The sequence below is a fragment of the Musca vetustissima genome, unplaced genomic scaffold (assembly GCF_032173495.1).
Source record: "Musca vetustissima isolate MV318-11 ecotype Yass unplaced genomic scaffold, APGP_CSIRO_Mvet_v1 utg26128, whole genome shotgun sequence".
Classification (NCBI taxonomy): Eukaryota; Metazoa; Arthropoda; class Insecta; order Diptera; family Muscidae; genus Musca; species Musca vetustissima.
Window position 1 is genome coordinate 55809 of NW_026875694.1, and position 17454 is coordinate 73262.

General features: G+C 34.4%; 2 protein-coding genes across 2 annotated transcripts; both read right to left on the bottom strand.

Moving 5' to 3' along the window:
- Window positions 1-4580: 4580 nt before the first annotated feature.
- Window positions 4581-5099, bottom strand: LOC133338225 (pyroglutamyl-peptidase 1-like). Its single transcript, XM_061546403.1, has one exon. It carries the CDS (start codon window positions 5097-5099, stop codon window positions 4581-4583), a length of 519 nt encoding a protein of 172 aa, XP_061402387.1.
- Window positions 5100-7194: 2095 nt separating this feature from the next.
- On the bottom strand, window positions 7195-8030 carry LOC133338224 (pyroglutamyl-peptidase 1-like). The gene is made up of 2 exons (XM_061546402.1): window positions 7898-8030; window positions 7195-7812 (listed from the first exon to the last, which is right to left on the bottom strand). Exons 1-2 carry the CDS (start codon window positions 8018-8020, stop codon window positions 7207-7209), a joined length of 729 nt encoding a protein of 242 aa, XP_061402386.1. The 5' UTR covers window positions 8021-8030; the 3' UTR covers window positions 7195-7206.
- Between the last annotated feature and the right edge of the window lie 9424 nt (window positions 8031-17454).

Consider the following 17454-nt stretch of genomic DNA (forward strand, 5'->3'; position numbering starts at 1 on the left):
TTATACTCCAAAAGAGTTGAAACGACAAACCATAGTTCTCCGTGGACTTCTTCATGAAACTCAAATTGATGATATTAAGGCAGACCTAGATATGTTAGTTCCAGATACGGTGCAAGACGTCTCTAAATTTACCACTTCTTACTCTAGAAAAAATGATATTGATACAGGGCTTTATCTTGTAACTCTACTGTCGGGTAAATCGGTATCAGAATTGAAGTCGCTGAGGTATGTATTGAAGCAAAGAGTCTATTGGGAATTGCCGAAAAGAAACTTGGGGGATGTCCAATGCTGGAGATGCCAAAAATGGGGTCATATGTCGCAAAATTGCAATAGAGAATCTGTTTGTGTCAAATGTGGTGAAAACCACGCCAAAGGCGAATGTAAAATCGTTCAAGGTGATGGGAATCTACCCTACTGTATCAACTGTGGGAATCGTGGTCATCCCGCAAGTTTTAGGGGTTGTCCTGAATATAAAAAGTATGTTGAACTGAAGAAGAGAGCTAAAACAGTTGCTTTGGAAAGAAAATCGAAAGTAAATAATAATGTTTTTAATGCTTTATCCTCTATTATACAGCCGGATATTTCTTATTCAGATGCATCCCGTAAGTGTTCCGCTAACCTAACTTCAGGCTCTTCACAGAGACCGAGACTTATTGAAGATTTTTTAAAAATCGCTAAAGAAATTTGTCCCCCTAAGACGATTTCATTAGAAGATAAAATTTTGAATTTCCTAAGAAATTATAAATCAATGTCAAAGGATGAGGCTATACAACAATGTGTTAGTCTCTTGCACGAAGTTAATATCACTTATGGTCCGTAATATGTTAAATCTCATCACATTTAATGTTAGGTCATTAATTGAATATGGCCGTAAATACGAATTGTACAAGTTAGTCAACACCCATGATATAGACGTTGCATTCATTCAAGAAACGCACTTGCGACCTGGTGCAAATATTAATTTTGAGGGCTGTCAATTTCTCAGAGACAATACCTCACAAGGGGTAGCTATTTTGCTAAGGAAAAATTACAAGTTCAGTAAAGAGATTATTTCGGGTTTTAGTTTCCCTAGTTTATTTATCTCGATTGATGTTTATATTAATGGCGCCCTTAGAAAAATTTTGCTTGGCTCCATTTACTTACCGGGGAATTCTGATCAATCGCAGATTTCACGTTCTCTGATTTGTTTAGGTCAATATTCCAGGGATTTTGATCTTACCTTTGTTGGCGGCGACTTTAATGCCAGACATGTTTCATGGGGGGATACCATGAATAACATAAATGGGAATAGTTTTTATGATCACCTCCAACAACATCCACATTTCTTTACCAGAATATCTTCTTCTTGTCCTACTTTTCCTAATGGTTCATCATATTTGGATCATTTTCTTATCAGTTCTAATGCTATAGACTTGCCCAATCCTATATATTCTACTTCCTGTTTACCAAGTTTTTCAGATCACTATCCACTCAAGCTTAGCGTTAATCTTCCAAGTGTCGAAATTATTTTAAAGCCACTACCTACTTTTATAAGCTACAAAAATACGAATTGGAATGATTTCAAATATGATGTAGCTCAAGGTATTTTGGACCATTATCCCAATACTGATAGAAATTTGACTAACGATGAAATCGATCAGTATGTAGATCACTTTACTTCTGTGGTTAATTCGGTCTCTGAATTTCATTCTGAAAAAATTGACTTGAAAAAAAGACAATTTACAGTATCAGATAGGATAAAACAGCTGTTCAAAATAAAATATAATTGGCAAAAGGAGCTTAAACGGATTTACCGTATCTCCAATAACAGGCGCAGTCCGGAATATCTGAGATTATCGAAACAGATCCAATTATTAAGTATAATGATAAAGAGACAGGTAGAACTTGAGCAAGTTTCGAATTTCCAAGATAAACTTAAAAATATTAAACCGGGGCCAAAGGCGCATAAGGAAGTTTTTAAGATTATTGGTCATCACAGATCCCGTCCGATAGACAAACTTGCCGTAGATGGTACTGTTATAAGTGATGATTCTGAATGTCTTACGCTTTTAAAATCTTTTTTCTATAACATTTATAATAACGCTGCTAGCCTCCCTTCTGTAAGTGAAGATTTTGTAAACGGGTATATTGCAAACGTTCCACAGAACTGTCACGTATTTTCCAGTGATTCAGATGCTAGAAATCAAACAGGATGTGTAAATTTAACAAATTTAAATGAAATTCTGGCTGTTGCTAACACTATTAAAAATAAGAAATCTTTCGGAATAGACAAACTTTCTAATTTCACAATTCTTAAGCTTCCAACAAAGGCCTTTGAATTTCTTACCATTATCTTTAATAACTGCATTTCAAACGGCTATTTCCCAGAATCTTGGAAAGTCTCTAAAATTGTTCCCATAAAGAAAAAACCCAATAATGATGACATATCTAATTTGAGGCCTATATCCTTGTTATCTAACATTGGTAAACTTTTTGAAATGATTGTACGTATTAAAATGGATGTAGGAGTCACTTTACCGTATATACCTAATTCACAGTTCGGGTTTCAGAAAGGACATTCCACAGTTGATGCAATGACTAAATTCACAAATGATATCGTTCTGAACCTTCGTGAAAAGAAGTGTACCGTTGCAGTTTCCCTAGATGTAGAGAAGGCCTTTGATCATGCCTCCCACTATGGAATATTGACCAAAATGATAAGAATTGGATTCAGCCCTGAGGTTGTTAAATTATTTAAGAGCTTCGTAACAAACAGAAAATTTTGCGTTCTATATAAAAATCAAGTGTCCGAATTGTCACATATAAGCTCTGGCGTCCCGCAGGGATCTGTGCTAGCACCGCATTTGTACAACATCTTAATGTACGATTTCCCTCATACCCAAGAAAACGCTTCGGGTATTCTGTACGCTGACGACGCACTTTTGTACTCACACCACGAGTCACCAGTTTGTGCTACTGACAATATCTCACAATACCTGCATAATGTTAAGCAATTTTATGATGAATGGGGAATCAAAATTAACACTTCCAAGAGCGAAGCAATTTGCATTAGAAATGCATCTGGAAAATGTAAACGTTCTGTAGTTCCCGAGAGTAAGAATTTAAAACTGGCATTAAATGGCATTGAAATTCCCTTTAGAGGCAAAATTACGTACTTGGGAGTAGAGTTTAACAAACTATTTAAATTTAATTCACATGCTAGAAAAGCATTAAATAAGGCCCGAGGAATTTTTATTTTATTTTTGAGAATTCTGAACAATAAAGCTTTGATTGCAAGTACAAAATTAATGTTGTACAAGACATGTATAAGGCCTGTTATTTTGTATGCCTTTCCTGTCTGGTTTAACATATCACCAATTGTTGTGAAAGATCTAGAGGTTTTTAAGAGAAAAATTTTGAGACTTTGCATCAGAAAAAATTTTATATGTGTCAATAAGAGATATTCGAATAATTTTATTTATGAAAATTCAAAATTGCAACGTATGTCTACCTATATCTGTACGATCTTGGATAAGTTCAATGCAAGATTGGAGTTTCATGAAAATGTGCATATGAATGAAGCATGTAATAGTCAAGTGAACATTGGTTGGTATAACACAAATTATCCATCACCTATAGGGTATAAGTACGAGTCCGAAGCGGGTATTACCCAGTTTTACGAAAAGGCACTGACCGGTACGCATCGTGGGTAGTTATTGATTTACCTACTTTTACTTTTTTGTCTGTTCATTGTTTTGTTTGGTTTTTGTTTTGTATCATTAGTTTTAAGTTCATAAACCCTGGATAAATTATCCCTTCTTATTGTATTAGTCTCGGGAGCAAGGATGTACGTAACTTTAACTGATGTATACCCACATTTTATGTCTCATTTCATGTAAAAGCTAGGTGCTGTAATGTCTGTCACTGCATTACGATAATACATTATAGTCATAAGTCCTTCATATTATGTATCTTATTTATATATTAACATTGTTTAAAAAAAAGGCTCAATAAATATAAACTTAAACTTGACTCCGATTTACCACTTAATTGAGGGGACCAGTTCGTCTTCGGACAGCTCACAAGAAATGCGAATTTAAAGAGTTAATCAAGCTTTCGCTTAACTAGCCACGTGTTTTATTGAACTAAACGAAAAAATATAAGATAATCTCGTTCATATGGTGTATGGTCATATAACTTCTATTCTAATAGAAAGTGGACTAGCTGGAGGAGGGTCTGCCTCCAGTTTTTAAAGAGAAAAAAGTGAGGGGACAAATATCCTTCATGTGAGTGAACACAACAAGTCTATAAATACGCCCTTTAGATCCTATATAAAGACTCCTTTCAGGTCGTCTATAAGGACTCCTTTCAGCTCGTATATAAGACTCATTTCTACTCAGTCCATAAAATCTTCCTTCAGCTTTTCCATAAATGCTCCCTTCACATTATCTCTGAAAAGAGACTTAATACATCTCGTCTATAGATAGTCCTGTATTTCCATGTTACATAAAGATTAACAAATATCTAAAACACCATAGTTTATATCATATATCACTAATAATATGTACTGCAATTTTACAAATAAACAAATCTAAAATAATTTAAAATCCTTTATCTTCCTTTTCCACACCATCAACAACTTGACGTAAACACTCTTCAATTATCTTCAGTACCACATCACTCAGCTTCTCAACTGGAAATGGTTTACCAACCGGTGGTACATGAACAAACAGCGTACGAGAACGATCATAATCCAAAGATTTCAAATAAATATAACCACACAAATAATTGCCAATATCTTTCGACACTTTTGCTAATTTCATTCTCTTTTCCGATACAACTTGTACAATTCTGTGTACATTTAATTTACAAAATAATGCTGTCTTCTTCGTTGGGTTATTTTGTAGATTTGCCCTTGCATCGGGTAAATATTTTCCAGCAAAATCTTTTTTACGAAAATGATTATTGTATGCCAATTTATCCAAATGTACACAGGAACAACGACGATAAACGCCACAGTGTATTACCAGTATCGGATGTAAAGACCAAATTCCTTCAACAGCATTATCGATAGCTTCATATTCTGGGGGTACATTGAATTTTGTCAAACGATAAGCCATGTTGTTATGTATAATTTTATTTGGGAGTAGATTTATCTGCAGTAGAAAATTGAAATGCAATATAAAATTTATTAAAAAAAAACAAATAATTTTATTTACTTACCGCTTCCAAGCTGGCATTGAGATCTTTATGCTTCAAAAATGCTTATGCTTCGTTCATCAGGTGAGTTTCCAATCAATTCCTTTAGTTGTGGTGGCATTTTCTTTCGTACTAATTTACCAGATCAACAATTCTAAAATACTTTTTTCTTTCTTAAGTTATTTACCGATCAAGACCTCTTCATAACCCCTCTTTTATTGAACTGAAAAATACGTAAATTTTTTTGATTACACAGTGTAACACTGAATATGCAAATATTTTTTTTTTTTTTTTTTGTATTTTCCGTTCGGAAAAGACCTTTGGTCTTGATACAAATTAATTTGTTTTTAGAAGAATCTGTGGATTCTTCACAGACTAATTGGTCCTAATGAACCCCGTTGTGGGTCTTTACAGACAAATTGGTCTTTATACACCCCTATTGTCTCTTTGTCATAGGTCTTTATAAGGCCAGTTGGTTATCAAGTTACTTCCCTTCGTTTTTAGAAAATGCTCATGGTTTACCCAATTAAGAATTCGACTATAAAACCGAAGCGGAATTTAAACTTGAAAATGTTGCAGAGTGTTGTTTTTTTTTCATATGCGGTACGATGAAACAATTTTAAATATCCGATGGCGTTATTTTCCGTTCAGCTGTACTCAGAAGAACATTTTTTGAATTCAAAGTTCCGCAGAATAAAATATAAATGCGGAACATAAAAAGGAACGGAACAACAACCCAAATTATATTATTTGTGTTTCAATGATAACCAGTAAGGACGTCGTACTGGCCGACTTTACGATACTGTACACCATTTTGGGTTATACATGAGGTGATCTAAGAACGTCATTGTAAATCTAAATAGAAGCCCTTCAGTACTTCTATAAAGGGTGTACTCATCTTCTCTATAAAGAATGACTTCAGGTCATTTATAAATGACCTGAAGTCATTAATCAATACAGAATCCCTTAAACTCGTCAACTCAGCTCATTTAGAAATGACTTTTTCAACTCAATTAAACTCCCTTCAGCTCGTCTATAAAGACTCCCTTCAGTTCGTCTATAAAGACTCCATTCAGTTCGTCTATGAAGACTCCATTCAGTTCGTCTATAAAGATTCCATTCAGTTCGTCTATAAAGACTTCCTCATTTCGTCTATAAAGTATTCATTCAGCTCGTCTATAAAGACCCCTTTGTGGGTCTTTATTGGTCTTTATACACTCCTATGGTCTTTTTGTCACAGGTCTTTATAAGACCATTTAATCATCAAGGCACTTCCCTTCGTTTTTAGAAAATGCTCATGGTTTACCCAATTAAGAGTTCGACTATAAAACCGAAGCGGAATTTCATTTCGTCTATAAAGTATTCATTCAGCTCGTCTATAAAGACTCACTTCAGCTCGTCTATAAAGACTCCCTTCAGCTCGTCTATAAACACTCCCTTCAGCTCGTCTATAAAGACTCCCTTCAGCTCGTCTATAAAGACTCCCTTCAGCTCGTCTATAAAGACTCCCTTCAGCTCGTCTATAAAGACTCCCTTCAGCTCGTCTATAAAGAAGTCTATAAAGACTCCCTTCAGCTCGTCTATAAAGACTCCCTTCAGCTCGTCTATAAAGACTCCCTTCAGCTCGTCTATAAAGACTCCCTTCAGCTCGTCTATAAAGACTTCAGCTCGTCTATAAAGACTCCCTTCAGCTCGTCTATAAAGACTCCCTTCAGCTCGTCTATAAAGACTCCCTTCAGCTCGTCAATAAATATCCTCTCCAATGAGGGAGTCTAACATAGAAGAACTGGAGAGGATATTTATAGGCGAGCAGCTGGACAACAAAGACTCCTTTCGGACCGTCTAAAAACACTCCCTTCCAATCGTCTAAAAAGACTCTTCAGCTTTATAAAATAACTAAAACATCCCAGTTTAATTACACACATACGAATTTTATTCATACATCAATAATAAAAGATACTACAAATTTTAGTATATACATTTATATAAACAATATTAAATTAAAAAAAAAACATCAACATAATAAAATCATTTATCTTTCTTATCCACACCATCAATGACTTGGCGTAAACACTCTTGTGTTATCTTCAGGACCACATCACTCAACTTCTCAACTGGGAATGGTTTATCTAGCGGTGGTACATGAACAAACAGCGTACGAGAACAATCATAATCCAATGATTTCAAATAAATATAACCACACAAATAATTGCCAACATCTTTGGAAACTTTGGCCAATTTCAAGTTATCCAGATTTTCGGTCATTATATTATCCGTAGTATCATTCGATGGAGTACAACCACAATTATCCGTTACCACTTGTACAATTTTTTGTACATTCAATTTACAAAATAATGCCGTCTTTTTGGCAGGACAATTTTGTAGACATGCCCTGGCATCGGGTAAATATTTGCCGGCATAATCGCGTTTACAGAAATTGTTATTGTAGGCCAGCTTCTCCACATGCACACACGAGGAATGCCCATTGACGCCACAGTGTATTACCAAAGTGGGGCGTAGAGCCCAGATTTCTTCAACAGCCTTATCTACGGCTTCATATTCAACATGTACTTTGATTTTTACCAAACGATAAGCCGTGCTGCCGTGAACAATTTCATCGGGCAAAAGGCTAACCTAGAATATAAATGGAAACAGGAAGCATATATTTCTATTATTTCTTATCGAGATTTAATTAAATATTAATTTCTCAATTACTTACCGCTTCCCAGCTGGCATTTACATCTTCATGTCCCACAAACGGTCCGAATCCCGTGACAACTATTAGTTTTTCTTTTTGTTCACCGGGAACGTTGGTAATTGTCTCCTTTGGCTGTGCTTGCATTATCTTGACTGTTAAATTAATATTTTTACTGGTCTTGCATTAAAATTATCATATATTTTATCAACAAAATAAAAAATATTGTTTTCTTTTTGACTGTTTATTTATATATTGTCACCTCCCTTCTTTCGGATGATGGCATTTCTATATTTCTCTTTTGTTATTATTTTCCCAGTTGCACAGTAGTTCAGTTGAGAGAGTATTGTTGCGTACACATAACGACGTATCGATTTACACAAGGCAATTTTTCTTGCAATGCTGATGCAAGGATTGCCAACTTTAAAGCGAACGAATTGAAAGAAATTAAAGAATTAAAGAATAATACAAAGTGAGGTGAATGTAAAGAAAAAATAAAACAAATCCATATTAGAGACATAAGAGGGATATACATAAAGGGAATGTAGTCAAGCTTCATGATGTATCTCACCCTATAATCGAAAGGACAGTCAAAGACAAGTTCATGGATTAAATTTCAAAAAAATAACAAATGGAATGAAAATATTTGTCAAATTACAATAGAAATATTCAAATTCGAACCACTTTTTTCTTATTTTAAAATATTTGTTTATTCGTTTGCCTTTAAATGGCATAAATTGCCCAGGTTTGGTGTCTACGCATGGCAAAATAATACAGGTAGTCTCATTTCAAAAATCCGAATACAACTATGCAATATTTGTGCCTGAGCCTGTCAAATATGTACAACCATGCATGCCAATATAAATGTTGCTGCAGTCGCTTCTCAACCTTTGTTGATGTTAGACTAAATACGCGCGGGTCGCTTTTTTATGTTTTTAATTTCTCTCTGCATATTACGCATAAACAATACACACACACATTAACACATAACCAATTTCGCTTTTTTCTCTGCTTTTTGGTTTTTTTTAAAATAAAATTTGGTATTCCAATAACAACAATATCTGGTGATCATGGGGGACGAGGAGCCGCCTCCTCGGCTGGACCCGAGGAGAAGATCTGAAACCTCAAACAACCAGGAATCAAAAAAATTCAAAAATTTTAAACTTTCGCCGTCAATACAAAAATCACAAATACCTCCAACAACACTATCAGTTGCATCAAACTCACCACATACACAATATCAAATACAGCCTCATCAAGCTTTAAGTGAAAACAATAAACAAAATAATGAACTAACAAACACTAACAACACAAATTTCACAAATATAACCAACAATAGCAAAAACTCTAATAATGCAAATGCCTCAATTTTTCCCAATAAAACCGATATATACAGCTACGATATTAATGAAAACAATACTATTCTATATAATCAAGCACATCCTGGCCCTTACTATGTCATGCTAACTTCTGATGAACCAATATCTTCCAGAAGGAAAAACTCAGAACTACATCTATATGCAAAGCTAGCCAATGCCAACATTAACGCCCATTTTGTGTCCAAGAATGTAGGGTACAAGACCTTCCGTTTGAGTTTTAACAACGCTAATTCCGCAAATAATTTTGTATTAAATCCCGATGTCAAACGCATTGGTCTGACGGCGTTTATACCGGACAGATTTGTGCAGAAATTTTATATTATAAAATCTGTGCCAATTGAGTTCACAGGGAAGATGATTTTTGATCAAATCAATAACAGTGACAACGATTTTAAATGTGTTTCGGTATACCGTTTCAAATACAGAAATGAAAATGGTCAGTATGTTCCTTCACAGACAATCAAAGTCGGTATTGCAGCAGATTTTATAATAAAAGAACTCAAAATGTTTAATTCGTTGGTTGAAACTGAATTCTATATTCCACAAGTTCGTCTTTGCAAGAATTGTGGCCGTTTAGGTCACATTGCAACAAGATGCAGGTCAAAAAAAAGGTGTATCCTATGCGGTCAAAACATTGATTGTCCTAACAATTGCACCGATCAAAAATGTGACACATGCCTCTCCACAATTAAGTGTACCACCTTTTGTACTCTTCCCAGATGCATTTTATGCAATAAATATAATCATAATGCCATGGATGTAAAAAAATGTGAGAAGTACGCTTATGAAAAAAATATCCTTGAAGCAATGGCAATTTCAAACCTATCTAGGAAGGAATGTACCCGTAAAGCTTCAGCCAATTATTATGCAATTCTAGATGAACCCCAATATGAAAATGAATTTCCTTCACTGGCCAACAAAACTAAGCCTCCAGTTCAAACTTTTAATGACGAATTCAATCGCAGACTCACAAGAGTGAGCTATAATAAAGTAGCAGCAAAAATACCCAAAAGATCGCTGATCACTGCAGATTCTGAATCTCTTACGCCTACTAAACCGTCCTTTGATTTCACAAATTTTTCAAAGGTCTCACATTACGAAAAAATTCTATCATCTTTTACTAAACAAATGGAAATGGTCTTAGCCAACGCAAACTGCAAAGAAGGTCTAGATATCTTAAACGGTCTATCAGACGCCTTAAAAGCCCCCTCAAAAGAAATTACTTTTAACATTAATACACAAGATGATAATTCTACAACACAACATTCAAAGTTTAAATAAAAATAAAAACTACCTGGAGGTATATTTAAACAAATACTCTGTAGACATATGCATTCTTAGTGAAATTTTCAATGTTGACGAAAACTTGTCAAATTCGTATATAAAAAACTATAAACTATTTTGCAAAAAAAGAAGTGATAATTATGGAGGTGTTGCCATACTGCACAAAAACTCCATAAATATGAAAAGATTACCCTTTAACTCGACATTGGACATTCTAATCGGCGAAACCACTAATCTAACGGAAAATTTTACTTTTGCCTCAGTATATTTTCCACATTCAGTAAAATCCAACTTATTGAAATCTGAATTGTCAAAACTATTAATTTTTCTGGATGAAAAACCGAATATTATAATTGCTGGTGACTTCAACGCTAGATGTAAAGCATATGGAGACATTTTTGATACAGTGCGAGGATCCACTGTGGAAACTCTTATGAATAATTCAGCTTTCAGGTGCATTAATGATGGTTCAGCCACTTTCAAAAAGAATATTTTTGATAATTCCTTTGGTTCGGTTTTAGACCTCACTTTTACGAACACATTCTCAAATTTGACATGGAGCGTAAAAAATATAACAATAGGTGGAAGTCACCACAAACCAATCTTGATAACTATAGGCAATGTTACGCCAAAAAACCAATATTTTTTAGCGAAAAAACATCTTTTCAACAATCTATCAAATCTCAAACTTGGAACCAATATGAAAGCAATTCAGCAGGATTTACATCTTTCAATAAAAAAATCAACTTTCGTCGTTGAATCTGGAAAAAAATTCAATTCATGGTGGAATGATGGCCTAAATAAGTATTTGAGATTAAAAGAGGCAGCCGAAAAGAAATTCGAGAAATATAAAAATACAGAAAACGCCCTAAATGCAATCGAGGCTACAGATAATTTCAAAAAAGCTGTAAAACGTGCCAAAAATCGAGCAAAACGCCAAAAACTTTTTGAATTAAATCAAATGTCTAATTCCAAAGAACTCTTTCGTTATATTAAAAGTTGCAAATCCTTTTTCGAACCTCACACTGGCTCCAAGTTGTGTCCTGAAAATAATGAAGCGTACCTCCGTCACTTGAGGGATCAAGTTCCTAATAATAGTCAATTATTTTTTACACAATCCCCAATTTGTCAATCAATAGATTTTTCCATGGATGAATTGAATAATGTTCTTGAACAAAAGAAGAAACCATCGGCAGCTGGTCTGGATGGAGTAACCTATGAAATGGTTAACAAAATTTCCCAAGAAGGGAAAGCAAACCTTCTGGCATCTTACAATAAATTGTGGCAGAACAACGAATTTCTTGCTGAATGGAGGAAAATTAAAATAATACCCATACCCAAGAGGGGTAAGAATTTAGATTCCATTACCAATTTTAGGCCAATAGCTCTTATTTCTGTGCTTGCGAAGATAATAAACCTAATGGTGAAACAAAGGCTAACTAAATTCATAGAAGACAATAATATACTTCCACCAAGATCATACGCATATAGGAAACATGTATCAACCTCAACATGTATCAACGACATTCTTCACACAGTAAATACTCTAAAGGAAAAAAAATAAAAAAGTTTTACTTCTCTCAATGGATGTGTCAAAGGCTTACGAATGTGTCGATCTAAACTGTTTGCTTACCATTCTATTGGAATTGAATATCCCATACCAAATTATATTATGGATTGGTAATTTCCTATCCAAACGCATTCTTCACATGGGTAACACTAATCTTGAAATATACAATGGTATCCCACAAGGGAGCAGCTTAAGCCCAATACTGTTTAATTTATACACAATAGGACTTCATGGTATAACTGATGAAAACACAACACTATTTCAATATGCCGATGATTTCATTCTGTTAGTTGCTAATTCCAACTTTGAACATGCTAACAAAATCTTACAAAACAAAACTACCGATATGGTCTCCTTATTTAAAAAACTCAACCTGGAAGTGAATACAGAAAAAACAGCGGTCATGTATGTTGCAAAAGGCAGTAGAAAGAACCCTCACATATTAATAAATGGAAATCCTGTAACCACTGTCAAAACTATAAAATTTCTGGGAAGACATATTAAAAACAGTCTCTCACTCAAAGAGCATTATGATGAGGTGATGCTTTCGAGTAAGAACACTATTAACGCTTTAAAAATGGTCACTGGTCCAAAACATGGTCTTCATCCCGCTAAAGCTATTAATATTTCAAAATCGATAGTTTTCTCCAAAACAGAATATGCAGTATCGTCCATGGCGCACAGACCAACATATATTAATAAAAAAAATAACAAGTTTTCAAAACCAAACTATAAGGAGAAATATAGGGCTTGCTCCATCTACTCCCAATCATGTAGTATGCGCTCTTGCTGGGATTTTACCAACGAATCTGAGGGCTCAACTTTTGGCTGCCAAAGAACTAATAAGACTAAAAACTTACAACATGTCTCTTTATGAGCATTTGACTGCAAATCCCTCCAAAAAAACCAGCATTGGATATGTTTACTTAAAATTTAAAAACATTTTTGATAATTTAAAAATTGGGTTTAATTCAACTTCGCGAAACAAAATGGAGATACTCTTAAATTGTTTCAACACTTCCAGAAATAACACATCTACAGCATACATAAAAGCACACTATGCTAAAATTATTAATGATTTTAAATCCGAATGTGTATCAATTTGGGCAACAGATGCTTCTATAACTAACAATAGCACAGGCATTGCCGTCTGCAACATATCGTCTAGTCAAAACTTTTTATTCAAAATTGATGAAAAACTGTCTTCGCTTAGTGGAGAACTATGTGCAATTGAAAAGGCCATAGATTTAATGATTGAGGATGGAATCTGTACAGCAGCTTTATTTACAGATAGTAAAAATGCCTGTCTTCTGTTACAGAATAACTCTTCCAATAATTACACAGCATACAACATCATAAGAAAAATTTCAAACTCTAATATACACAAAATAACATTTGTTTGGACACCATCACACGTTGGAATTTCAATAAACGAAGCGGCAGATTACTTCGCCAAACATGCAGCTAACGCAGGATGCAAAATTGACTATTGTCTCTCAGTAACGGATGCTATTAAGCAAGTCGAATCATCTATGTGGAATGAGTTCACGGATATATATAAAGAAATCTCCCGGTCCAAAGGCATTTGGTTCTATCAATTTTTTCCAGAACCACCAAAACAACCTTGGTTCAAATCCTCTAAGATGAAACCTGCAAATATAAAAATTATTAACAGACTCCTAGCTGGTCACACTTACACAAAAAAATACTTCCATCGAATCGGCATTGTGGACACAAATCTGTGTGAAGTCTGCAATACTATTGAAGATGAGAAACACATTATTTTTCATTGTAAAAAATACGAAATCGAAAGGAAGCAGTTTACAATCTTCCACACGTTCAGCAACCTACAAGAGCTCTTAATGTCCAGAAACCAGCAACACATTGATGAACTTTTAATTTTTATATCAAAATGTAAAATTGATCTCTAATTTTTATTTCACTTTTGTTTATAATTTTGTTTATATTCAGTTTCATTTTTTTTTTTCATTTGTTTTGCTATACTCTTTCTGTGACACAGTTTACTTCTAAATACACAAACAAGGTAGATATATAAGGTAGCCGCATCGGCGAATTGGGAACATGATATGTCAAAATTGTTATCAAGGCGAATAAAAATGAATTCGCCTTTTATTTTTCAACCAATCAGAACAAAGCATTTGTGAAGTTTTATAAAATATTTATTTACTTTTTTAAATTTGTGTGTTTTTTTGCAAATCGTAAATTTATGAAGCATAAATGATAAAAATGATTCGTTAATGTTAAGGAACTGATGACAACGAATACATTTTTGGAGAAACGAAGACGTGGACCCATTTTGAATATGTTTTCTGTGGTAGTAGCACCTCAGCATACCAAACTCAACATATGTGGAAATCTAAGGTTCGAAATTACAACCACATTATTGAAATTGGGACGTATCATTATATGGAAGCGAACATAGAAAGTTTTGCAAGGAAATTTGCATTCAATAAGAAACCAAAATGCCAAATTGAAGAAACTGAATTCTAACAATATTTAACATCTCCAGGATGCAGTTCTGGTTTCCTAGATCAATATCCTTATCATATGAATTGTCTATTCTGAAGGTCTCATTCGAAAATTAAGGCTTCGCCCTTAGATTATTGATATACATACGTTTTATTATACGGAGGAATTATAATGAGGAAATTTTTTACGTGAAATGCGCCATCAAATCGTTATAGAAAGTCCCAAGATAATAGATTTTTATAATTTTTTATGTGAAGGTATCCTATACATAACCTATATATTTTGTTTCTTCAGAAATTGTCTTCATTAATTTTCATTTTTAATTTTATTTTTTTTTTCGGCGAATTCAAGAAAAGAAATGTTGTGACATATAATATTACCACCAGCTGGCTTGATACTGTTACCTCATTAATATACCTTGTACACAAATATGTAAATATTAGTACGTAAGCATCAAAAGAAAATGTAAATAAATGAGTACTTATACTTCAAGTAACCCATAACCGGTCCTGGTGAATGAACATCATATGTTCTCCCACCAACATACTTGACAACGTATAGAAGTACAAAAAAAAAAAAATAAATGTTGCTGTTATCATTGTAAAATATTTTGTTTGTTTACTTTTTTTAATTTTGTTCCAAAATAGAAAAATTATTTTATTTGGATAAGTTTAAGGACCGGTCAACGATTTGAAATAGAGCAAAAGGCCCTGAGTTCATGGATATATGTTCTTCTGTGGGAATCCGTGGTATCTGATATTAGCATCCAAAGTTCGCTTGGAGCCAATATATTTTCCTTTTTCGTTTGGAGTCAGTTGTGGAGATCCAAAATAATTTATATTGACGTAATCTGGATATCAACTCCATCAAAATTATGAGTATCGTTGCTTTAAGTTGAAGACCATGAAAACACAAGGTCCCAATGGAACTCGTTGTATTCAGTGCCCTAGGAATACACATGGTATACAAATTCAAATGATTAGCGACCGGATAATAAACATAGCTTTTTTCGAATCGACAACAATTGAAAAATATCTTTGTAAATACACAGGAGGAATTGAAGACGATAAGTAATGTTATGTGGGCAGTTTACGGAGTCACATGAGGAAATAAAAGGAAAATTCGGATATAGAATTAAAACCTAAACCGTTTACTCTGTCATTATATTTTATTTCAAAATTACATTTTCCCAAAATCCGGTGAGGTAGTTATTAAGGAGGAGTATATTGGTACTAAATCCCACTAAATATAATAAAAATCTAAAAACTCAGAATAAAACGCTGACAGAAGCACCAGTGCCTATTTTCTTAATACCTTGTGTTTTAACTTCAGCATATATTCTGGCATCGTTCTGAGAATCGACTTTGCTCATTTTGGAATCACAATCTCTGAATCAAATCTCTTGCAATTCTGAAGAGATATATTTTGATGATACTGCTTTCCACCTTAATACTTATGCTTTTTCAATTTCGGCCATAATCGGAATAACGTCATATGGATACAGATCAAAATCGAGATTCACCTCATTCACCTGTCTCACTAGAAGAGATGATGATGTCTCAACTTAGATAATTCTTCTCCGCCTTCTTGCAATCAATCCTAAGTTGCTTCATTGCTGGATTGGACACACTATTCGGTCAATATTCTTTCTAATGTGTATTTTCATATCTTTATCATGTGATATTCAGGATTGACTGAGAAATCTGTCCCATTACGTGGAAAAAATATCAACGATTCCGTTAGGTTGCTCTTTACATTGAGCCAGATTCGTAAGGATTTCAAAATAAGCCATCAGTTCGCTTTTATATGCCTTTGATGCTGGACCATCTTCATCCATTCACACAACATGACCTAGCCAAACAAGCTCGATACGTCTGACAATGCCGATGTCCGAGAGTAGACGTTACAACTCATGGTTCATTCGACGGCGATATTTGCCGTGTAAAATCTTTGATTACCTCGAAGCTGTAGTTCTCAAGTTCCACAGTTTGTCCAGTCAACTGGACGCCTTGCGCGTTGATACCATGAACTTGGTCTTCTCGCCATTTACTGCCAGACCTACTTTGGCAGATTCCTTCTCAATTTGTTCAAAGGTGTCTGTTTCCGCTAGCAATGTTTGACCCATTATGTCGATGTCATTGGCGTTGACGAATAACATATGATCTTTGGTGTACAGAGTGTCATTTCCGTTCACTTTTGCGTCTGGTATGACTTTTTCCAGCAGTCTGTTAAAAAGATCACACGACAAACTGTCACCTTGTCTGAATCCTCGTTCGGTATTGAAGGGCTCCGATAGGTCCATTCCGATTATAATTGCTGACCTTGTGCCACTGAAAGTTATCCTGCATAGCCGTATTAATTTTGCAGGAATTCCGAACGCAGACAGGGTTTTAAACACCTCTGAACGGATAGGGCTGTCGAATACAGCTTTATAGTCGACGAATAGGTGGAATGTGTCGATATGTTTTTCATTGGTATTTTCCAGGATTTGGCGCATAGTCAAAATCTGGTCAATAGTGGATTTGCCAGGTCTGAAGCCACATTGATATGGTCCAAAAATGTTATTGACCATTGGCTTTAGTCGTTCACACACCACGCTGGATAGCACTTTATATGCGATGGGAAGGAGACTGGCACAATAAATAGGTAGTCCATTTAGCATGTTGTTGCCAACCATGTGAAATGTTATATGGAAATTTTCGACAGATGGTCGAGACAAAAACAAATGTTTTTGTGACTGTGTACGTCATATTTTGAAAAATATAAAAAATATATATTCTAAAATTCATGTGTGTGAAATTTATGATTTGTGAATGAATCAATGTCTAAATCATATTCCTAACTCGATTTTGAAAAGA

Bases quoted from the DNA above. Each gene is read 5' to 3' on its own strand.
- LOC133338225 (XM_061546403.1), bottom strand. From the start codon at position 5,099: ATGGCTTATCGTTTGACAAAATTCAATGTACCCCCAGAATATGAAGCT.
- LOC133338224 (XM_061546402.1), bottom strand. From the start codon at position 8,020: ATGCAAGCACAGCCAAAGGAGACAATTACCAACGTTCCCGGTGAACAA. The intron at 7,813-7,897 runs GTAAGTAATTGA...TTTATATTCTAG, and splicing joins TAAATGCCAGCTGGGAAGCG to GTTAGCCTTTTGCCCGATGA.